This window comes from Staurois parvus, unplaced genomic scaffold, assembly GCF_062004578.1.
Source record: "Staurois parvus isolate SC_StPar_1 unplaced genomic scaffold, SC_StPar_1.0 ptg000758l, whole genome shotgun sequence".
NCBI classification, from domain to species: Eukaryota; Metazoa; Chordata; class Amphibia; order Anura; family Ranidae; genus Staurois; species Staurois parvus.
This window is the reverse complement of record NW_028318554.1, coordinates 39,967-65,079: the sequence shown is the minus strand read 5'-3', so window position 1 is coordinate 65,079 and position 25,113 is coordinate 39,967. Positions and strand designations below refer to the sequence as shown.

Genomic DNA, 25,113 nt, shown 5'->3' with positions numbered 1-25,113 from the left:
TGATGTCACACGGGGGTGGGGTCACATGGGTGATGTCACTGGGTGGCCCCGCCCATTACATATTTAAGAACTGTCAAACCAGCTTCTGAGCAGATGGCCTGGGGCCAGCGTCAGTAGTGAAGCCTTTTTTTTTTTTTTTCTGTACCCCATACAGACAGGAAAACAAGGTAGTGCAGCACCGAAAAAGGTCAAAACCTCTATTAAAAATGGGGAATTTTTAATTAATTGTGGAGAGGGAGGGGCCCGGAGAAGGAAAGTTACTTTATTGGCTGAAATTCCACTTTAAGCTTCCGCTTGCAAAATTGCATGCCAAGTCGCACCCTATTGTCCGCAATTACAGTGGTCATATCGGTGCATTTCCAACTTGGTCGGAGCCGCACTGATTTCTAAAGTAGTGCATGCACTACTTTTGTGCGATTTGCATAGACATCCGTGTCAGATGTCTTGCAAATCGCACCTCAAAATCGCAATGACATCCTTTGAAATCGTACTATTTACAGGGAAGTCGCACGCAGGGGCGGACTGACCATTTAGAAACTCGGGCACTGCCCGAGGGCCGGGGGGTCATTAGGGGGCCCCATGAGATGCCCCCGGTACCTTTTTCGAGTTTGGGCAAGGACACAGGGGCCCCATGATCCCCTATTGCCCGGGGGCCCCATGAGTTGTCAGTCTGCCCCTGGTCGCACGATTTCAAAGTCAGGATCGATGTGACCGGGGTGTAATCCAACAAGTCCAGTTGAAGTTGACTAACCTTGTTCTACATTAGGGGGTTATTTACTAAAACTGGAGCGTGCAAAACCTGGCGCAGCTCTACATAGAAACCAATCAGCTTTCATTGCCAAAGCTGAAATTAAACAAGTTGACGTTAGAAGCCGATTGACTACTATGCATAGCTGCACCAGATTCTGTGCACCAATTTTAGTAAATATCCCCCCGTTTCCCTGTGTGGAGCCGGCCATCTTGGCAGAGGCAGAGCTTTATGCTCTTTTGTCAAAGCCTCCAGCGAGAAGAACAGTGAGCAACACAGTAGTGACAAGATTTCTGGCAGGATCAACAGGTACTATCCTGCACTTATTGAACAGATATAACAAACCGCTTTCTATAGTATATTGACCAAAAGAGAGCTTATAAGAGAAGTTGAATGTTAGGGTTCCCATAGACTTTAGGAATTTTTTTTTTTTTTTAGTACAAAAGCTTGTGCAGCTTTCAAGACATAACCTTTTCTAACACAAAATGAAAAGACGCAAAAAAAAAACAACAAAAAAAAAAAAATGCGGATTTACTAAATTAAATTGGGACTTTATTGAGCTAGCTTGCATGAAAATGGTATAATTTTCTGTATGTTATATCTGTCATATCCCACTTCCAACAAAGTAAACAAATAAGTCATAGTACAAAATAAACATCAAAAATATAGATTCCTCTCTGTGTCGACAATGGGCTATTGGCCTGTTTTCCCAGCATGCTTCTGTTATACTGAAGGAAACCATTCCCTCTGGTCCGATGGATAGCTTTAAATGGAGCTTGTAACATCTTCTGGGTCAGCTGATAAAAGGAATTTCAATAAAATACATCAATTCTCTTTGTTGTACTTCAAATAAATGCAATACAAAAAAACACTTAGGCTCCACGCACACGGGGTGTTTTGAGACCGCTGGTAACGTTAGCTGTGTAAAGCCACATTAAAAAACAGAGTTTTTCAGCTTTTTTTAGCGTTTAGCGGCGTTTTCCCACATTTGCGGTTATTAGCTTTTTGTTTGTCAAAAAAGTCCAAAAACGCCGGTTTGCAGCATTTTACCACATTTTTACAGCTAAAAAACTCCTCTAGAAACCCACTAGTCCTGTGTTTTTTTTCCCAGCAAAAACATCCCGGCCAGAAAACGTTGATTCCAGTCTGTGTGTGTATGGACACATAGGATAACATGCTGGGGGGTTTACTGGCTGTAGAAAAAAATGTCAAAAGCCAAAAATAGCAACTGTAAAAACGTCCCGTGTGCATGAGGACTTATAAAAATAGGGAAGTCTTTTGGAAGAAAATAAAGGACAGTATTTGGTCAAAAAATATGAAATACTGCATAATTCACGTATACATTTACAACAAGCAGGTAAAGCTCCAGGCTCCACGTTTTCCAAGTGATGCTTAGCTGCTTTGCTGATCTAAGGCTGTTTACAAAGCTCAATAACTCAAGCCCAAGTTAACCTATAGATGTGACAAGAGAAACTCATTCCCTACCTTATCTGTTTAGACAGGGTGTATAGAATTTCAATGAGAAGGAGAGAGTCTGAAGGCAAACTGATTAAGCAGATCTAAACCCAGGAACAAAAAATGTAAAATACTGCAGTTTACCAGTCCTGGGGCCCCCTGGCTGCATTGGTTTACTTTCCTTTTATTTTTACCTGGTGATCCTGCCTTAGGGTGACAACTCACTCACTTTACTAAACCTATAGAGGAGCAGTGTTGTCACCCAATCGTAACTGTCAGGACCAGAGGCGTTCCAAGGGTTGGTGTCACCCGGTGTGGTAACACTTGGTGACACCCCCTCCGATGATCCCTGCAGAATGGATCAGATCTGCGGATTGAGCATAATGGATCGGACTCCGATCCATAATGCGCAATCCGCAGATCCGATCCATTCTGCGGGGATCGTCGGCTTTCTTTACTACTTACCTTTTCTTGGAGCGGGTCTGGGACAACTACGCATGTCCCAGTTTCAGGCATGATCAATTGATGATAGCAGTAGTTCTATCATCGATTGATCGTGCCTGAAACCGGGACATGCGCAGTTGCTTCAGGGGGACATATCTACATGGGAGACACATCTTGCCGATACACCGGTGTCAGCCCGCAGAATCATCCGCATCCGGGGTGACACCGGACCCGCTCCAAGAATAGGTAAGTTGTAAAGAAAGCCAACGATCCCCGCAGGATGGATCCGATCCATCCTGCGGGGATCGTCGGCTTGCTGTACAACTTACCTTTTTGTGGAGTGGGTCCGGTGTCACCCGATGCAGACCACACCCCCCGCATCTGCCTTGGGATGCCACTGGTCAGGACTACAGAACACCTTTCCCTCTCTTCATCTTTGCAGCATAGAATGGAGGAGTTTTGTGGTTCACAGAAAAGAACCGGGAAGGGCGATAACATTGTTTGAGATTTCACTGCACAAAAAGTATAAAAAAAGTATACCAGATTTTTAACAGGATCAGAAAATGTTGCAGAAAAATGTTCTTAACTTGGAAAAAAATGCAAATTGCATGCCAAGTCGCACCCTATTGTCCACAATTACATCGGTCACGTCGGTGCGGTTCCAACTTGGTCGGAGCTACACCAATTTCTAAAGCAGCGCATGCACTACTTTTGGTGCGATTTGCATATACTGGGTCTAGGACTGGTAAGCGGCAACATATAAAACATTTGCTCTTCCGTTCAAATACGCTCTAAAGCAGACCTTCCATGGCAAACTGCAGAAAAGGATAATATAGCACAAAGCATGGGCTCTTATGTGCCTATTTTATATACTATATATGAAAACTCAGCAAAAGTTCATTAAAATAAGTCCTAGTGGTACAGTAGGGATTAACTATTGGACTCCAAAATACCTTTATCCAGCACCTCCAGAAGACTGAAGAAAGCTCTACATATGGCAGATAAAAAGAGCAGAGGTTGCCATCTAAGTGTAGTAGATATTAAACTTTTATTGTGGAGAATAACCTTTAGCAACTCATATAGAAACAGTTAACATTTGCTTATCATCAAAATCCAGCCTGGTAGATGGAAGTCTCAGCAAGGTGAGGCACCAGGTCCAGTCCATATGTGGAAAAGCTGAGAGAAGACCAGAGGGCCCCAACGTAAGTGCAGTATTGGAAGTGAAATGAACAGCACATAATACTGGCAACTCACATGAGAAGAAATAAAAAAGCATGAGGCATCAATAGTGGTAGGTCTGCTTCATAGCCTCATCCATGTCGGAAATCCGCAACCAACCCTGCAGACCTCCCTGGACTGGACCCTGGTGCCTTGCCTTGCTGAGATCTCCATCTACCAGGCTGGACTTTGATAAGTGAATTTTACCTGTTTCTATGCGAGTTGCCAATTTTTATTCTCCACAATAAATGTTTAAAGCAGAACTATAGGCAAAACTTTTCCTTCATTTTTGGATAGAGAAAGGAAGGGTCATAACCCGTCAATTTTTTTTTTTTTTTTTGTCATCTGTGCCCCATTTTTGGAGATTTTGCTTCACTTCCTGTCTCATAGCCAAACAGGAAGTGATAGAAAATCCCTGCAAATTAAGGAAATCCCATGGGATCCCCAGGTCACCAGAACTAGTGTCCCCATTGGAAGATTTCCCCTCTATTACTTTTCTGGGGACAACCCAAAATGTGGGATTTTCTTTACTTTGACTTTCAATAATGGTAAACAGGACAAACAGAATCTCCCTAACGGGCACAGAAAGCAATACAAACTGACAGGGGTTCTAATCTCTCTCTATTCTATCCAAAATTAAAAAAAAAAAAAAAGTTTTGCCTTTAGTTATACTTTAATATATCTACTACACTTAGTTTGCACCCTCTGCTACTCCCATCTTCCATGGAAAACAGAAGATCCACATTTTTGCCAGCTCCCTGCCACCTTACCTTAAGCGGCTTTAAGAATTGATTTGTAAGTAAACCATTTGCACCCCCAAAAAATAAATCTACTTCAGTCCAGGGGCGGACTGACAAGTCATGGGGCCCCCAGGCAATAGGGGGATCATGGGGCCCCTGTGTCCTTGCCCAAATTCAAAAAAGCCTATGAAAAAGGTACCAGGGGCATCTCATGGGGCCCCCTACTGACCCCAGGCCCTCGGGCAGTGCCCAAGTTTCCAAATGGTCAGTCCACCCCTGCTTCAGTCCCGGCCTCCATCGCCTCTGGGGTAGCATCACCGTGCCTCCTGGATGAGCTGGAAGCACAAGATCCTGCATTAATACACTCCAGTCCATTTCAATAGTGCATGGTCAGGGGATTTCAAGCTCTCAGTTCTAGTGGGTGACATCACCAGTGCCTCCCGAAAGCACAAAGGACAAAAAAAAAAAAGCTGACCTTCCATCTGCCCTACAGCTTCTTCCTCCATTGCAGTCCCCATTGTTGGACACTAGGAGGAGTAGCGACATCACTTTCTTAGTCATGCGACAGTGCACCACAAAAAGCAAGATGGTGGCGACCAGCAGTGATGCACTGCAAAATTGCAAGGCTGTAATTGGGAAACAGATGTGGCTCAATGGGAGGTATCATTTTTAACAACACTTATTTTCAGGCCAAAAGCAGACAATTCTACACTCTTCAGAAAATGAGAATGTAACTCACGGTCAGTGTTCTCAGCCGTTTCACAGGTGGAGGGCTGAGCGGTTGGTGCAGGTTCCTGATGATGCTGCGATATGTGGGGTGCAGGCTGCGGGCAATGGGGCAGCTCAGGAATACCACGTGTTCCACCCACCTGGGGGCGAGAGCACTGGAATGGAGCACCTTGTACGTACATGTCATTCCATGGAGAAGACTGGTAGACTGGACCGCCTGTGGAAATGGGACCACCTGTGGAAATGTGAAAAGAGGCTCTTTATCTCAGGTGGTCATTTCATGCATTGCATTCTCTAAAATAAATTGTTATACCAATTAGAGACTTGTATGTGTCCCTCTGACTGCCAGGCACAAGAGGTGGAATAGTTTTCACCACACCGTGCTGAAACCACAGTGATGTGTAAGATCATGGCCACTGGCCATGTTAACTTGCAGGTAGGTGGTCAGGGGGTGGTAAAACTACCACCCCCGACTGTTTTTGCTACCCCTAGGTCACCCATGTAAGCAAAAGAACCCTTGGCATGGGCATTTGATGGCTTCTGAGCCTATACTAAATACCAGGACACTTTGCTTTCCAATTCTCCTAAATCTGTAGGACCAGTCTCCAACTCCGCTCCCATGGATGGCACTAAGGCTCCAGGCTATACACTCACCAGCCACTTCATTAGGTACCCCTGTTTAATTGCTTGGTAACAAAAATTGCTAATCATCAATCACATGGCAGCAACTCAATGCATTTAGGCATGTAGACATGGTGAAGACAACATGCCAAAGTACAAAATGAGCCTCAGAATGGAGAAGAAAGGGAATTTACATGACTTTGAATATGGCGTGGTTGTTGGTGCCAGATGGGCTGGTCTGAGTAGTTAAAAACCTGCTGATCTACTGGGATTTTCACTGTCAATTGGAGGATTTATGTCCTACAGTTGGTGTCAGTGGAAGGAATGGTGCCCCATAATTGGTGTCAGTGAGAGGATTTATGCCTCACTGTCAGTGGAAGGAATGATGCCTCAGTGTTGGTGTCAGCATGAGAAATAATACCCCGTAGGGCCGGATAAGGACAAGCAAAGACCCGATTCTGGCCTGCAGGCCGCAATTTGGAGATCACTGACCTGTAATATAAAAAAACAAACGATAGCCCCTTTATTCTTTAAGTGCATCATAGAGAGCACTTTATGGTTCATTGAACCTTTTAGCAGTTTTCCGATCTCTGGTGACCACTTTGGACAGATAAGTCCTGCATCCCTGTTCCATCCAACCTACTGAGTGTAATGCAACTCATGGTTCTTGGTCTTTTATGGTAATAATCTTGTAAGGAGTATCTACAAGAGTCCCAATAGCAGAAATAAGATCCTCTGTCAGGACAATGTGCTAGATCTAGGATCTGCCGGTCCGCTGGCCAATCCACTTCCAGCGGAGCCAACTTGTACGTGCAAGCCCCCACCATACACAGATTACGTGAGTTCAACTCATTCATGCATTTCCGAAAATGCTCATAATGAGTCAGAATTGTAACAAAATAGTTTACTGGGGAATATTTATTTTAACATGCTCAATGTGTTACACTAAAAACCACTGAGGGTTTAACACCACTTTATGCCACCAAAGGCCTGCACATATTCCTAAAAATCTAACCAGCAATTTTAGCTTTTATTTCAGGGCTCGACAAATCCTAGGCGCCAGGTCGCCATGGCAACTAGAAATTGTGTCCTGGAGCCTGGGTTCACACACTGCCTCCCATAGACTTCAATGCAAAAGCGCGTCCCATAGCCGCGAATGCAAAGGCACGTCCCATAGCTGCGAATGCAGAGGCGCGTCCCGCAGACCTCAATGCAGAGGCGCGTCCCGCAGACCTCAATGCAGAGGCGCGTCCCGCAGACCTCAATGCAGAGGCGCGTCCCGCAGACCTCAATGCAGAGGCGCGTCCCGCAGACCTCAATGCAGAGGCGCGTCCCGCAGACCCCAATGCAGAGGCGCGTCCCGCAGACCCCAATGCAGAGGCGCGTCCCGCAGACCCCAATGCAGAGGCGCGTCCCGCAGACCCCAATGCAGAGGCGCGTCCCGCAGACCCCAATGCAGAGGCGCGTCCCGCAGACCCCAATGCACAGGCGCGTCCCGCAGACCCCAATGCAGAGGCGCGTCCCGCAGACCCCAATGCACAGGCGCGTCCCGCAGACCCCAATGCACAGGCGCGTCCCGCAGACCCCAATGCACAGGCGCGTCCCGCAGACCCCAATGCAAAGGCGCGTCCCGCAGACCCCAATGCAAAGGCGCGTCCCGCAGACCCCAATGCAAAGGCGCGTCCCGCAGACCCCAATGCAAATACGCCTGTCAATAGCAATCCTATGTGAACATTTATCTCTGCATGCCACTCTACTCTATCAATTGCGATTCTGTAATGCAGCACTACAAACTCGCACACGACCCTTTCGTAATGGCACTCAAAACACAATGCGCTTAGATCACATCTATGTGAACCAGCTCAATAGGAACACATAATATCTAGCCTCTCATGCAAATCTGTGAATTTGAAAGCACATCCAGAATCGCATATGTGTGAATGAGGGTGGCTGCATTCACACCTGTGCATTTTGGGATTGCGACAGAATCGCTGTAATAAAAAAAAACGCAGGTTCAAGTGCCATTATTTTCAATGGCACCTAAAACGTGGGGCGGTTTTGCCGTGATTGTCACATTTCAGATCGTATCGGTTGAAGCTTGTCACACAAAAGTTGCCTTGCCCTGGGCGCTAACAACCCTCGCTACGCTAATTTAAAAAAAAAACAAAAAACTGGCTCCTAACTTTTTAGCTTGCTCCTAGATTGAAAGCAAATTTATCAAGCCCTGTTCCATTTAATTATTCTTTTATTTGAATGGTGGTAGAAAATGGAAACCTTCTACTGCATACCATAGGAAGAACTTCATTTACAGCCCTCTGACCATACCTGTGCCTTGTTGAAGCACAATATGCCCCCCAGGTCGGCCCTGCAAGAAAGTTCCTGAGGTTCCATAGGCTATAACTCCAGTGTTATTGGCCGGCATGGCGAGGAAGGCGGTGTCCTCCGGGGAAGTCGGAGTAAGGTTGTGTACTGGGACTCTCTGGTACTGCGTATACTGGAGCATTTGGTAGTGTCCCATTTGGTTATTCTGGTGATAGTAGTGCGGCCCATATCTCATAGGTGGCCCCATCGTCTCTGCCATTGGGGATCTGCAGAGAAAAGTAGTGATAAGAACTTTATCAAGTATGAAATACCTAAACTCAATCACTATATTGATACATTAGATAGCTAAATGTTTGTAAACACCTGACCATCACACCTATATCAGCTTGTTGGCCATTCCATTTCAAAACCATTGGCATCAATATAGAGCTGGCCCCTTTATGGCTATAACAGCCTCAACCCTTCTGGGAAGGTTTCCACAAGATGTGTCTGCAGGAGTGGTGTCCATTCAGCCAAAGGAACATTTATGAGGTCAGATACTGATATTGGATGAGAAGACATGGCTTGCAACTGGCATTCCTAGCCATACCAAAGGTGTTCAGTAGGGTTGAGGTCAGAGCTCTGTGCAGGCCACTTGAGTTGCTCCTCACCATTCTGGTCAAACCATGTTTTTACGGAACAGCGAAAGGGCCTTCCCCAAATTACTGCCATAAGGTTGGAAGTGGGCAATGGTCTACAGTTCCTTTAAATGTATTCCTAGCACTGGACGTCATGTTGTGGAACATTCATTTACAAATTGTACGTAGGAAAGAGTTGATACCCAAATACAGCTCAATCTTCTTTTTATAGTATTGGCTGGAGTGAAGCAGGATTGGATCCTATGTTTGGTTTTTACTGCTGGCTCTTTATGTGAGTCATGTTATACCTCATAATGGATACTTGTGTTGGGTTTCCTCTCTCCATGGTGGATCTATGAGAGATCGGAACAATGGCAGGGGGCTATCACCAGGACAGCTCTCTCTACAAGAGACATAAGAAGTCAGCAGGGTAGCCCACCAAGCTTCACCTATGGCAAAATACACTATATAATCAAAAGTTTGCCATCACACCTATATAAGCTTCTTGGACATTCATTCCAAAGCAATGGGAATTATTATGGAGTTGTACCTATACCATCCTTCATTCTTCTTGTAAGGGTTCCCACAAAAATTTGGAGGGTGTCTTTGGGAAAGTATGCCCATTCAGCTAAAAAAAGAGCATATATGAAGTCAGGTACTGTATTGGGAGCGGAGAAGCTCACAGTGTGCAGTGAAATTATAGTAGGTCATTTCAGTACAGGAGAGGAGCCGGTACAAATGCGCAAGATGGAAGGTAAGACTGGAGCTTGCCTTTCAAGCACATTGACTTGAACCACAAGAGAGTCATTTAAAACGCTCATATGTATTTCGGGGGGTCCCAATGCCATTTTAGATTAAAAAAAAAAAAAAAAAAAAGCAAGCTGGCAAGGAAATGTCAATTATCAGCATTTTTTGCAAAGGTCTGTGCTGTTCTAATAGGTTGTATATACATTGAATAGATGTGCACTTCACAGGCAGGGTCAGGGCATCCCCCAGGCATGTTATTTAGAGGAGTTTTGCATTTTCAATGTTTTATTTTAAGCATGATTAAATTTGTTGCTCCCTCCCAAACATCAATTTTTTTTTTGATTGATACATGTTCCCCAGGGCAATGCCCAGCCCCTAATGCCGTTTGATTTACAATCCCTTGCCTAGACACCTAGAAAATGGGCAGAACTGCTTTCTAATATTCGTCTTCCCTTCATTTCAATAAGGTTTGGATTCAGCACCCAAATGTCAGTAAAGTTTGCTGAACCCACTCAGATTCAAACCCGGGTCATCACTAGTGACAACAGAGCTGAACAGCTGGGAGATAGAAACAAGAGTGTTGTCACCCAATAACAAAAGTTGCCTAAACAAGAATCTCCGTGGCAGGATCACCAAGGATTATCAATGGAAGTTGCAGATTTAAAAATATTGAAAATAACTTTTGAAATTCCAATAACATATTTCAATTTACAAGCCACTTTAGTTTTTTTTTTTTATTCAACCGCAGCACAAAACGTTAGTACTCAGATTTAAAAGAAGTGCTTCTTGTGCTAGTGCCAGCCGTCCTAGCTGAAATAGTCAGTCCTCCAACCTTCCCCCACCACAGCAGCGGTAATCTTCCAGTGCTGCGGGGGTTAATGCAGCCGCTTGACTTGTCGCAGTCCTTTGTCAAGAGTGTCCGCCCCAGGGGCGGACTGACAACTCATGGGGCCCCCAGGCAATAGGAAATCATAGGGCCCCTGTGTCCTTGCCCAAACTCAAAAAGGCCTATGAAAAAAGGTACCGGGGCATCTCATGCGGCCCACTACTGACCCCGGGCCCACGGGCAGTGTCCGGGTTTCCAAATGGTCAGTCCGCCCCTGGTCCGCCCTTTCCATTCCCCTCCTCCATTCACAGCAGCTGTACTAAAGCTTCCAGCAATGAGAAACACTGTATCAGTGGAGGAAGTTAACCTTTCATCCATCCCCCGTCCGTTCACGGAAAGCTTTTCCCTGATGGAAGCTACAGTACAGCTTATATGAATGGAGAAGGGGAGCAGAAAGGGCGGGCATAGTTGTGACTCTAGTGAGTGCCTATGGCAGGTCCAGTTGCTGTATTAATCCCCGCAGGACTGCAATATTACCGCTGCAGGGGTGTGGGGGGGACAAAAAATGAAAGATTTCACCTAGGACAGGATAGGTTCATATCACAATTGTGCCGATCAGGGGCGGACTGACAACTCATGGGGCCTCTGGGCAATAGGGGATCATGGGGCCCCTGTGTCCTTGCCCAAACTCAAAAAAGCCTATGAAAAAGGTACCAGGGGCATCTCATGGGGCCCCCTACTGACCCCGGGCCCTCGGGTAGTGCCTGAGTTTCCAAACGGTCAGTCTGCCCCTGTTGTCGATTTCTATTTTAAAATCAAATGTTTAACTAAACCTAGGCTTTAATACTGCAGGTCAAAGAGCCAATAAGATTTCAGCTTCCTAATCAGTAAAAGTGATCTCAGTGTTCTGTACTAATAAAGAAATGACAAAAAGACATACATACTCCTGAATATTATAAGAGAACATATCGCCATCAGTAGACGGAGATGGGGTACAGGAGCTCTCCGGCGTATCCAGCATAAGCGGAACCATGTGACTGCTGGAGTTAAAGGTCATGGACATAGGCAGGCCAACGCGCCGCAGTGGTGGAGGGCTATGGAACGTGGGAGGATACTCCGGGGATGGCGGCAAACAGATCGCTCCAGGTGACCCCAAACTAGACACTGGAAAAAAAAAAAATGACATCAAGTCAAACGTCAACTTTTTCATGTATTTTTCAAGGCAATGCCAGGTTCCATTTATATAATGTATCTGCAGAGAAGGGGGTCAGTGTTTCCTTTATACCCCCAAAAAATAAAAAATACAAAAAAACGTTAATGATCCTTGTCTGTTTATAGACTGTATAACGCATTCTTGTTTTTATCTAGTTGTTTCCAAATGGTCATGTGACCAGGTCATAGCTAAGACACGGCTGTGTGTGCCAGGAATGAATAACAGATCATCACTTCCATTTCTCACCCCTAAATGATTTACAGCGCTATGAAATGTGGGCAGCACTATTGCCACGAATATTATTCATTCATCTGAATCTCAAAAAGGAGAAGTAGGGCCAAAGCTGTTTTGGCCCTACTTCACCTTTAAGTCACAGAAGTGTTCTTAGATCTGCACTCCTGTGACCCATATCCAGCCAACAGTGAGCTAAAATTAGTCATCCAGACTCTGGAGGGATCCCGACTTTAATGTCGGGATCTACCCAGATGCCTGAACAGCAGCTGGCTCAACCTCTCAGCATGCTGCTGAGAGCCTGAGCCAACCGCTCCTACCCCCTGTACAGCCCAGAGCTCAAGAGAGCGCTGGAGGGGCAGAACAGAGTGGTAACTGACAGTCAATATATTTAGTCCAACAGAAAATGGTCAAAGATTGTACATATTACAGATAATAGTCAGAGGCTGGGCATACTGTAGTAGATGGTCAGAGACTGGACATATTACAGAATATGGTCAGAGAGTGGGCATACTGTAGTAGATGGTCAGAGACTGGACATATTACAGAATATGGTCAGAGACTGGACATATTACAGAATATGGTCAGAGACTGGGCATACTGTAGTAGATGGTCAGAGACTGGACATATTACAGAATATGGTCAGAGACTGGGCATACTGTAGTAGATGGTCACTGACTGGACATATTACATAATATGGTCAGAGACTGGGCATACTGTAGTAGATGGTCAGAGACTGGACATATTACAGAATATGGTCAGAGACTGGGCATACTATAGTAGATGGTCAGAGACTGGACATATTACAGAATATGGTCAGAGGCTGGGCATACTGTAGTAGATGGTCAGAGACTGGACATATTACATAATATGGTCAGAGACTGGGCATACTGTAGTAGATGGTCAGAGACTGGACATATTACAGAATATGGTCAGAGACTGGGCATACTATAGTAGATGGTCAGAGACTGGACATATTACAGAATATGGTCAGAGGCTGGGCATACTGTAGTAGATGGTCACTGACTGGACATATTACAGAATATGGTCAGAGACTGGGCATACTATAGTAGATGGTCAGAGACTGGACATATTACAGAACATGGTCAGAGACTGGGCATATTACACAATATGGTCAGAGACTGGGCATATTACAGAATATGGTCAGAGGCTGGGCATACTGTAGTAGATGGTCAGAGGCTGGGCATACTGTAGTAGATGGTCACTGACTGGACATATTACAGAATACGGTCAGAGACTGGGCATACTGTAGTAGATGGTCAGAGATTGGACATATTACAGAATAGAATATAAAATAACCCCCACACCAAAACAAATAAAGATATTTTCTTAATAGCAGCTGCCACCTCTTATCCCATAGGATATACATTTTTTTTTTTATAAGCCAACGATGGCGCTTGCTAAATCACTAATAATAATAATAATAAATAATATCACAAAGATCTCAATAGTTTAAACCAAGTGTCTAAATACAAACCATAAGATCAAGAAAAATCAAGAAATTCTACATATACAGTATGTGCAAAGTACCAAACCCTGTGTGATAAATAAATATCAACCTAAAATAAATCAGAAAGTCCATAAATTGTACTGAAAAGTACTTGTATCCACTGTTTCCACTGCCGAGTGATCCACCACCAAAAGTTAGAAACACTCCTCACTCAGATACTATTGAGCTCCTTGTTGAGTGGTGAGTGTTTTTAACTTTTGGTGGTGGATCACTCAGCAGTGGGAACAGTGGATACAAGTACTTTTCATACAATACAGTACAATTTATGGACTGATTATTTTAGGTTGATATTTATATTTCACACAGCATTTGGGACTTTGCACATATATATGTGGAATTTCCTGATTTTTCTTGATCTTATGGTTTGTATTTAGACAATTGGCTTATACTATTGAGATTTTTGTGATCACATTTATTATTATTGGTGATTAGGAAGCGCCATAGTAGATGGTCAGGGACTGGACATATTACAGAATATGGTCAGAGACTGGACATACTGTAGTAGATGGTCAGAGACTGGGCATACTGTAGTAGATGGTCAGAGACTGGGCATACTGTAGTAGATGGTCAGAGACTGGACATATTACAGAATATGGTCAGAGGCTGGGCATGATATAGTAGATGGTCAGAGACTGGGCATACTGTAGTAGATGGTCAGAGACTGGACATACTGTAGTAGATGGTCAGAGACTGGACATACTGTAGTAGATGGTCAGAGACTGGACATATTACAGAATATGGTCAGAGACTGGATATTATAGAAGATGGTCAGGGACGAAAAGGTATGCTATAGAAGACTATCAAAGATTGCAGACATGCTATAGACATGACTGGAGACATGCTGTAGGAGACTGTAGACAGGTTACATGGATTTATTACTAGAATCTGCTCTTTATTACAGTCATAACTTCTTAAAAATATGTAAGCAGTAAGCACCTAAGCAAGGAATACACAGTCTACTGCCTGGTGGGGCCCAAGGACACATGTGGCCCTCAGGGTAGAGGTTGGACACCAGGACTCCATACATCTAGAAAAATGTTTAATGAGAAATACCTAGGAAAGGAATATACTGTCGACATCCTTTTGGGCCTGAGGGCTGCACAATACATACAAAAGGGTCGTGTGCTGCCCTAAGGCCACAGATTGGGTATCAGGTTTCCATGCATCTAGAAAAAAAAAATGTGTAATTTGTAATTAAGATGCACACGCCAAGCATAAAGCTTTGGACTGAACCAAACCCATGCTTCCACTACTTCATGATAAACAACGTTAACCACCAATCCACCATCCCATATAAAGAATTTCAGCAGTGGAGCGCCCTACTGGTCCCTGCACTGACCTGAACCGCTGCTGGTTGAACCACAGGGGGCGCTGTGTTGAGACATATCCATAGAGTGAGATCTGTGAAGAAGACTTCCCTGCAGAATGGACATCCTACAGGTGACAGAAGATGGAAGGAGAGAGAAAATATTGTTAATACTCATGGATGTAAGTTCAGTCACAATACAGATACACTAAAGCAAAACATGTTTTGGACACCTCATCATCAGTACTGGAAGAGTGGAGGCTGTTATAGCCACAGAGACTGAGCCAACTCAATGTTAATTCATTTTGGAAGGAGATGTCCAACAAGCTCATATAGGTGTGATGGTCAAACTTTTGATCATATAGTGTATTTTGCCATAGGTGGAGCTTGGTGGGCTACGCTGCTGGGTTCTAATATCTCTAACAGAGAGAACCCTCTTGGTGATATGAACTATGGCAGGGGGCTATCCCTCCTCCTGCCATAGTTCCCACCTCTCCTCCTGCCATAGTTCCCACCTCTCCTCCTGCCCAGTGTGGGGTGTCGAGTTTCCCCAGCCAACTGCTAAAATGTTCCATACTATAACATATATTAAAAAGCCAACATGGAAACCCCTCTTGGGTATTTAATAAAAGCATACCATGAGCCACATAAAGTTTCAACAATACAAATCCATAGGTTCCAATTATTTGATCCAAAACGAAAATTAAAAAAAAAAAAATCTTATCCGAAGTTAGGCTTTAACACCCACACTGACAACCCGTGCTGGGAATATATTAATAAACATCCCTCCTTTGAAAGCCAGCAACCGACACCTTGTGTGATTGGTGGCTCTCAATCCCAGCTGACAGTCACTGACAGCTCTGGTCCACAATGATGATCTGGAACCAATCTGCATGGTTCCCAGTCATGTGATCACAATGTCGGGTATAATCAGACATATTAGTGATCACATTCAGGCTAGAGACTCTGACAAAAGTCAAAGTATAATATTGTAGTTGTCTGATACAATTACTATATATATATATATATAACTTTTTTTGCACATTTGTCAACCTATATTTATGTATATGTAAATAGAATGTAAAATAAAATGTTTTTTTTTAATAAAACAGTATACTAAATAAAAGCCTTCAAGAAATATACATCAAAAGGCCATAATTGTGGCCAGTTTTCTAAATTTTGTAGAATTGGTCAAGTTTGGAGTGATATATTTAATTCAAAAAAGTGTTGGAACTCATGTTATATATCATTTTTTCCCCAAATGTAATCCTGAGATGAGGTTATACTATTTAATATCTATTTAGACAGGAATGATTAATTCTTTTATATACAAAAACGTCAATATTTATTTATTTCAGGTACTTATATAGTTCCGTCAATTTCCGCAGCGCTCTTACATATATATTGTACATTCACATCAGTCCCTAAACCCTCAAGGGGCGAAAAATCTAAGTTCCCCAACTTACATTCATACATACACATACTAGGGCCAATCTAGACAGGGCCCATTTAACACACCAGCATGTCTTTGGAGTGTGGGAGGAAACCCCACAGGCACAGGAAGAACATGCAAACTCCAGGCAGGTGGTGCCGTGGTTGGGATTCGAACCAGCGACCCTAGTACTGCCAGGTGGAAGTGCTAACTATTCAGACACCGTGCTGCCTGTATAATGTTGGATAGCCTTTAAAGGCAACAATAGCTTTGACATGCATTATATTTCTCGGTTGTTGTGGTGTAATAGGAAGATACCAGTTTCTGGGAATTTTAGTTTGTTTTCCAGACCTTTTCCAACACCACACTTTAATCTTTCTTATGGCTTTTCAATGGGCTTTAAGTCTGGGCTGTTTCCTGGCCAGTCAATAACATGAATATGACAAAATGAAAACAGTCCTCTACAGCCTTGGCAGTATGTCAAGGAGCATTATCTTGTGGGAAATGACATGTTTGTGAAGTGTGAGGGTATAACTGTGAAGCAGGAAGAAGTGCCGATGACAATATTGGCAAGGTGGCTATACTTATGAAAAAATTGTGAAGTATCTTGGTGGTGGCGCAACAGAATCTAGAGTACATAAACTATATTGAGGCAAGAGATTTGGGGAAATGTCCAAACCAAATTTTCTAGCACTATGGTCAAGTTAGTGGATCCCCACTGATGTTGCTAAATTTGGCTTGGACATCTAGGCATCAGACCTACCAGCATGTCTTTGGAGTGTGGGAGGAAACCGGAGTTCCCCACTGACGTTGCTAAACTTGGACATCTAGGCATCAATGAACTCTGGTCACAAAAGGCTTACATTGGGCATTTAACAGCCTCACATTTCAGTCATGTGGCCCCAACACATACTTGGTATGACATGTTATGTAAATGATTGCAGATGGGGGATCACTCTTTACTGGCCATATAACATTGAAGTCAAACTAGAAGATGTATTGGACCAGCAAGCCCACTCACCCATTTCTCACAACCGGTAATGGCCCGTATTGATGGTGGATTGAAGGCACCGCGTATGAAACGGCTTCTGGCTGCACTTGCATTGATGTGGTAGAACCAAGGCCTACATTCTCAGAGCGGGCCAATGTAGCCATGGAAGAGGTCACCTTTTTGGGATCCTTAACAGACGTTTTCTCCACTTTGCGCCATTTGGCACGCCGGTTCTGGAACCAAACCTGGAACCAAAGACAACATAGAAGTTAGAAGAAGCAAAGGTTGATCATAAACGGACTGCTAGACAAAGCTGTAAAACATTATGGCTTCTACCATTGGATTTTTCCCATAATTCCTGCCTAAGGGGGCATCACAGTGTTCACATCTCAGGCATCACAGCATGGGTTTGAATTCGGACCAGGACACTACCTGCATGGAAATTGTATATTATCCCTGTGCTTGCATGGGTTACTCCAGTTTTCTTCCACTCTCATGCCAGTGGGTTAACTGGCTCAACTAAGAGCGCTCAAGATGGCTGCCTCACTTCCTAAGCATCTTATGTTCTCAAGGAGAAAAGTGCCATAGAGATGAATATATTCAAGTCAATGGCCATTATGTTTATCCTGCAGGAAGATACATTTGGTAAACCATCACAGCCTGTCCTACGACGTTCTTTCCAATTATCTCCAGTTGTTGCAGACATATTCCTGATATGCAGCTATAGGCCACTCAGGTTCTCCCCTCCATCCCCATGGACCTAGAGCAGCCAACCTCCACCATCTAAAACTCAAATAGTTTGTTCCTCTGCAGTCGGGGACCCCTTCCACCTCACAGACTTTAAAAAGGAGATACCATAATCCTTTGTGGTGTCACTCCGATAACCTCTGCAATCTCTTTCCTCTTATCGCTGTCCGGATAATGATCTTCCGTAAACAATCTTTCCAATTCTTGTAGCTGGTCTGGAACAATAGACAAGAGAGTACGTTTATAAAGGATTCGATGGAGCATTCACTGCACATTCACAGAATAATATTCACCGTATTCCTTCACACGGGGTGTACTACAGTGTAGACCCGCGCAAGAGCCGTGTTCTCTGATTTCCCGTGGAGACAGTCCCATTGATAACAAATGGGACACAGCAAGAACACGGACATAGCCATTGTTCACAGTTTATCAGCTTGGGGCCACACACCCACACAGATGTCAGATAGGGAGCAGTGGCTGTGTCCAGGGATGGACTGACAACTTATGGGGCCCCCCAGCAATAGGGGATCATGGGGCCCCTGTGTCCTTGCCCAGATGTGTGAACATTTAAGGCCTTGTTCACACGGGGTGCACTACAGCATACAGCTGTGTGAGGGCCGTGTGTGCTTGCATAAGGACACACAGGTGCTCCATACATCTCCGCAGAGACAGTCCCATTCATATCAACTGGGACGCAGAGGTCACACAAACAGGGGCGGACTGACCATTTGGAAACTCGGGCACTGCCCGAGGGCATGAGGTCAGTAGGGGGCCCCATGAGATGCCCCTGGTACCTTTTTCATAGGCTTTTTTGAGTTTGGGCAAGGACACAGGGGCCCCATGATCCCCTATTGCCCGGGGGCCCCATGAGTTGTCAGTCCGCCCCTATATTGCGGTGGAGGTAGGAATGTAAGGAGGAACAGTGACTCTGTGGATGGAAGGTCCACTTTAAATACTGCTCGCCTGTCTGAAGGCCTAAGCATTTGATCATGGGATTGAAACTGACATAGAAATTCAGAGCTTAGACTGCCTCATCCTCTACTTTAGCAGATATGATATGCCCAAATAACTAGGCAGGTGAGCAACTGATGGAAACCTACAGCAGCATTCTCCCCAGGAAAGGCAAGACTTTCACAATTCTGTTCTGTATATTATCCAACCCAGCAAGCCCTTTAGCACAACTTTATGATGTTTGAGCTTAGGCTGTTATTCCTGAAAGTATTGGGATGTGAAAATGATAAAAGGTAGGTGCTCACCAATGTTGTAAAGGGTCCGGCTCTTTTTCCGGCTAGGAGCCACCATTTCCTCCATGTTTTCAGCCTGGCTCTTCACCCTCTGACTCCCTCCTTCCGGTCCCATGTCATATATAAAGGCTGGCAGGCGGCAGGAGGTGGCACAGCGGGCAGAGCGTCGTGGTAGAGGCACAGCTTGCGGGAAGGAGCCCACCATTTTTAGGTTTACAGGCTGAAACTGTCCCCCTGTAGTGAAGAACCCGGGGCCCTGGGCAGGCTCTGCACTGTAGGTGCTGTAACATCCCCCCGATGGATCAGGCATGGGCCCACAAACAGCCACTAAATTCAGCTGGCATGGTCCAGAATTGGGTACCGGGTTCTCTGAAGGATTAATAATGAACTCAGTCGGGTCCGGGGTCTCCAGTTCATCGTTCGGTCCAGACACAATCACTGTGTTATATTCTGGAGTCTCTTCTTCACCTTCCTGCTCTGTACACAATAGAGAGGGTTCCTCCTTGGAAACTGGAAAACAATGTGAAAGGGTTACTAAGTTCGACCCCAGACAAAATGATTTGTTTGATTTTGAATTGAAATCAGTGTGTAGAAGAAACTTACGTGCATGCCGACACTCCTCAACTTGCAGCAGGTTGCACCTCCATTGTGAAGGTGCTTGGGGCTGATCTGAGGTCTGAAGGCTCATGCACTGGGGCCTGTATGCAACATGGGCTGATCTAAAGTGGCAAAATGTGGGAATTGGGGCAATCTGAGGTGTAGAGGTGCAGGAATTGGGGCAGAGGTGCAGGAATTGGGGCAGAGGTGCAGGAATTGGGGCAATCTGAGGTGTGGAGGCGCAGGAATTGGGGCGATCTGAGGTGTGGAGGCGCAAGAATTGGGGCGATCTGAGGTGTGGAGGCGCAAGAATTGGGGCGATCTGAGGTGTGGAGGCGCAAGAATTGGGGCGATCTGAGGTGTGGAGGCGCAAGAATTGGGGCGATCTGAGGTGTGGAGGTGCAAGAATTGGGGCAATCTGAGGTGTGGAGGTGCAAGAATTGGGGCAATCTGAGGTGTGGAGGTGCAAGAATTGGCGCAATCTGAGGTGTGGAGGTGCAGGATTTGGGGCAATCTGAGGTGTGGAGGTGCAGGATTTGGGGCGATCTGAGGTGTGGAGGTGCAGGAATTGGGGCGATCTGAGGTGTGGAGGTGCAGGAATTGGGGCGATCTGAGGTGTGGAGGTGCAGGAATTGGGGCGATCTGAGGTGTGGAGGTGCAGGAATTGGGGCTGATCTGAGGTGTGGAGGTGCAGGATTTGGGGCGATCTGAGGTGTGGAGGTGCAGGAATTGGGGCGATCTGAGGTGTGGAGGTGCAGGAATTGGGGCGATCTGAGGTGTGGAGGTGCAGGAATTGGGGCGATCTGAGGTGTGGAGGTGCAGGAATTGGGGCGATCTAACATAAAAGGGCCTGAACAAGGAACTTCATGGCAGGATAGCCACATATTATACCTAAAGTTGGAGCTTTAAAAAGCTTGAACATGACACTGACATACCAAATGGTGTAAGATTGGACTGATTGGGTTTACATTTACTTTAGGGGACGTCCTCCCACTTGGACAGACAAAAAAACTGACTTAGGTTTAAAGCTTATGTTTAATCTGCTACTATTTTCTCTGGCCCTCCTTTCCAACTCAGCACAGGGATGGTGGGAGCCCCTCATAATGGGTACAGCGGGTGTACAGACCCAGGAACTAAGCACAGGGATGGTGGGAACCCCTCATATGGGTACAGCAGGTGTACAGATCTGGAAAAACAGCACAGGGATGGTGAGGACCCCTCATAATGGGTACAAGAGGTGTACAGACCCGGAAAATCAGCACAGGGATGGTGGGGACCCCTCATAATGGGCACAGGTGTACAGACCTGGAAAATCAGTACAGGGATGGTGGGAACCCCTCATAATGGACACAGCAGGTGTACAGACCTGGGAACTCAGCACAGGGATGGTGGGGACCCCTCATAATGGATACAGCAGGTGTGCAGACCCAGGAACTCAGCACAGGGATGGTGGGAACCCCTCATAATGGGCACAGCAAGTGTTCAGACCCGGGAACTCAGCACAGGGATGGTGGGGACCCCTCATAATGGGTACAGCAGATGTACAGACCTGGGAACTCAGTAGAGGGATGGAGGGATGGTGGGGACCCCTCATAACAGGCACAGTGGGTGTACAGACCCGGGAACTAAGCACAGGGATGGTGAGACCCCTCAATGGGTACAGTGGGTGTACAGACCCAGGAACTCAGCACAGGGATGGTGGGAACCCCTCATAACAGGCACAGCAGGTGTACAGACCTAGGAACTGAGCACAGGGATGGTGGGGACCCCTCATAATGGGAACAGCAGGTGTTAACATAGGAATTGGTTTGGGGGGAAGGCTGTGATCTAGGACCATATTTCACATCACACCACAGGTATTGGAAGTATCATTAAAAGCTCTTCAAAGCTCAACACTAGGATTGCATTAGATGTTATGTTTCCTATTCACAACTGTTTGTAGCGTTGCTCATAGAACTACACGCACTTCTTTTGGGGCAGAGTCCTGTGTTTTGACCCCAATAGGCTCTAACCTGCGCCCGCAAAAAAAAAAGGTTTACAAAACGTTTTTACAAAAGCTCCTAAAAAAATAAAATTACAAAAAAAAACAAAAAACTGAAAAAACGATGAAAGACGCATAGGGTCAGCACAAATGATGTCGGGTTCTGCTCTCACCTCTGCAACCGGCCTTGTTGCACCATGTTTAGGACATCCCATTTATATCCATCGTCTACCCCATGTCCAAAAATCACACAAGCACCTCTTATTTATTTATTTTAAATTGCACCCCCTACAAGGGCTCATTCACACGACGTATTTCTAACTCTTGCCAAACGCCCCTATAGCGTTTGACAGGCATTTGTGAAGCGTTTTTAACGCTCCAAAAACGCCCTATGCGTGGCGTTTGATAGGCGTTTGCCAACATTAAAACTGCACCACAAACGCCTATGATGAAGTTTAAATGGTATTAACGCTCCGCAAACGCACCGCAAACGCCTGGCGTTTGCAGAGCGGCACCATAGACTTGAATGGGAGGCTTCAACTCCTCCTGACTCATCCAGAGGCGTCTGTATTGCCGTAACGCTAACGCTTCTGTGTGAACAGCACTGTGTACTGCCATGTGCAGGATTTTCAGAGACTTTTGAGAAGTGTTAAAAACGCTTCCCAAACGCCTGTCTGACGCCTGCTAACAGAACTAGTGTGAACGTAGCCCAACACACAGCAATAAAGTACCATGCAGTTTGCTGAGATTAAGGCTCCATGCATACTGAGCTTTAAAAAAAAAAAAAAAAAAAAAACGCCAGTTCCCTTGGCAGAAAAAAATTGTCGTACATTTTGTACGTGCATTTAGTAGTGTTTAGCGTTTTTTTTCTGCCAGAGAGCGCCAAACAAAAATGTAAACCAGAAAGGTTTTTTTTTTTCTGCCTCTAAACGTTGAGCCTAAACTATGCCCAGGGGCGGACTGACAACTCATGGGGCCCCAGGGCAATAGGGGATCATGGGGCCCCTGTGTCCTTGCCCAAACTCAAAAAAGCCTATGAGAAAGGTACCAGGGGCATCTCATGGGGCCCCCTACTGACCCCGGGCCCTCGGGCAGTGCCCGAGTTTCCAAATGGTCAGTCCGCCCCTGGATATGCCTCTAAATGTCCTAATGTACATAGACACATAGGGTAACACTGAGCTGCTTCTACAGGCAAAACACAAAGCGACTTTGAAGCCAGTGTGCATGGAACCTTAATGCCTGAGCATTGGCTGGTGTGTTTGGAGGGCCATGAAGTACAAAACATGGGTGTAGCATGTATCATGGTCCCAGCCAGGGGCGGACTGACCATTGGAGCACTCAGGCACTGCCCGAGGGACGGGGTCAATAGGGGGCCCCATGAGATGCTCCTGGTACCTTTTTCATAGGCTTTTTTGAGTTTGGGCAAGGACACAGGGGCCCCATGATCCCCTATCGCCCAGGGGCCCCATGAGTTGTCAGTCCACCCCTGGTCCCAGCAATGGAGTTTGCTTTGAAAACATGCAACTAGTAAAAGGAATCTGCAATTCATTAATTTTGTAACCATTTCTAACGCCCCCCCCCCCCCCAGGGGTCCCAGATGTTGGTGGACAAGCGCAGGCCAATTACCAGGATTTGTAGGATGGCCCCCATAACCCTCATTGCTCTGATTTGTAATTAGCACACACGATCAGTGAAGGGATATCAGCATATTGATCAATATTGGATCAATGAGGTTGGATGGGCTAGTCCTCATTGGACTCTTATTAAATGAATATTCCTCTTTGTGCCTCCAATGAGTCAGGTTAATGAAGCAGATAATTAGACATTTCATTGATTACCCAATGGACACGGCTTGCCTTCCTCCACATGCACTCCTCCTTCCGCCTCCATTCCTCTCCTTCTCTAGCTCTCTTCTCTTTTCTCTCCACTTTTTTCTTCAGTTTCTTGTCTTTTTTTTTTTTCTGCTGAGGTTCTAATGGACTGGTCCATTCTCTCCTGGGGGAGATCAACTCCTTCCTTCAGTCATTTGATCAATATTTTTTTATTTGTAAAACTATTCAATGTTTGTTTATAGGAATCATATGTTAGTGGAAACAGTGATAGGATCATATGAAGGATGGTAGGGTTGAATCCCCCCCCCACTGTGTCTGCAGTGGTTTGACCCAGTTAGCTGGAGGTGAATCACAGGTGGCTGGAGGAACCTAAAATGAGGAAATCAGGTGGAGGAAACAATAACGAGTCCTGGGGAAAGAGATACAATGTTGGAAAAAAGCGGCATGAGTCATTTCTAGGGGCCTTGTTCACGCCTGAGCTACATGCGTCATTTCTAGGGGCCCTGTTCACACCTGAGCTACATGCGTCATTTCTAGGGGCCCTGTTCACACCTGAGCTACATGCGTCATTTCTAGGGGCCCTGTTCACACCTGAGCTACATGCGTCATTTCTAAGGGCCCTGTTCACACCTGAGCTACATGCGTCATTTCTAGGGGCCCTGTTCACACCTGAGCTACATGCGTCATTTCTACGGGCCCCATGCACACTTAGGATGTATAAGTCATATAAGGGGGGGGGCATAAACACTTGAACTGTATAATTCATTTCTAGAGGCCTCATTCACACTTGAGCTACATGTGTCATTTCTAGGGGCCCCATGCACACTATAGCTGTGTGAATCATTTCTAGGAGCCACATTTAGACTTGAGCTACATGTGTCATTTCTAGGGGCCATATACACACTTGAGCTACATGTGTCATTTCTAGGGGCCCCATGCACACTATAGCTGTGTGAATCATTTCTAGGGGCCACATTTAGACTTGAGCTACATGTGTCATTTCTAGGGGCCCCATGCACACTATAGCTGTGTGAATCATTTCTAGGGGCCACATTTACACGTGAGCTACATGTGTCATTTCTAGGGGCCCCATGCACACTATAGCTGTGTGAATCATTTCTAGGGGCCATATTTACACTTGAGCTACATGTGTCATTTCTAGGGGCCCCATGCACACTATAGCTGTGTGAATCATTTCTAGGGGCCACTTGAGCTACATGTGTCATTTCTAGGGGCCCCATGAACACTATAGCTGTGTGAATCATTTCTAGGAGCCACATTTAGACTTGAGCTACATGTGTCATTTCTAGGGGCCATATACACACTTGAGCTACATGTGTCATTTCTAGGGGCCCCATGCACACTATAGCTGTGTGAATCATTTCTAGGGGCCACATTTAGACTTGAGCTACATGTGTCATTTCTAGGGGCCATATACACACTTGAGCTACATGTGTCATTTCTAGGGGCCCCATGCACACTATAGCTGTGTGAATCATTTCTAGGGGCCACATTTAGACTTGAGCTACATGTGTCATTTC

General features: G+C 45.4%; 1 protein-coding gene across 1 annotated transcript; it reads right to left on the bottom strand.

The window, feature by feature from the left end:
• Positions 1–1,278: 1,278 nt before the first annotated feature.
• NOBOX (NOBOX oogenesis homeobox) lies at positions 1,279–23,630 on the bottom strand. The gene is made up of 9 exons (XM_089654346.1): positions 23,579–23,630; positions 19,175–19,672; positions 18,027–18,133; positions 17,202–17,416; positions 14,782–14,876; positions 11,412–11,631; positions 8,281–8,543; positions 5,345–5,551; positions 1,279–1,545 (listed from the first exon to the last, which is right to left on the bottom strand). Exons 1-9 carry the CDS (start codon positions 23,628–23,630, stop codon positions 1,514–1,516), a joined length of 1,689 nt encoding a protein of 562 aa, XP_089510472.1. The 3' UTR covers positions 1,279–1,513.
• Positions 23,631–25,113: the final 1,483 nt, after the last annotated feature.

Bases quoted from the DNA above. Each gene is read 5' to 3' on its own strand.
- NOBOX (XM_089654346.1), bottom strand. From the start codon at position 23,630: ATGGAGGCGGAAGGAGGAGTGCATGTGGAGGAAGGCAAGCCGTGTCCA. The intron at 17,417-18,026 runs GTATCTCCTTTT...CTTTGGTTCCAG, and splicing joins TGACACCACAAAGGATTATG to GTTTGGTTCCAGAACCGGCG. The intron at 8,544-11,411 runs GTATGTATGTCT...TTTTCTCTGCAG, and splicing joins TTCTCTTATAATATTCAGGA to ATCCCCAATGGCAGAGACGA.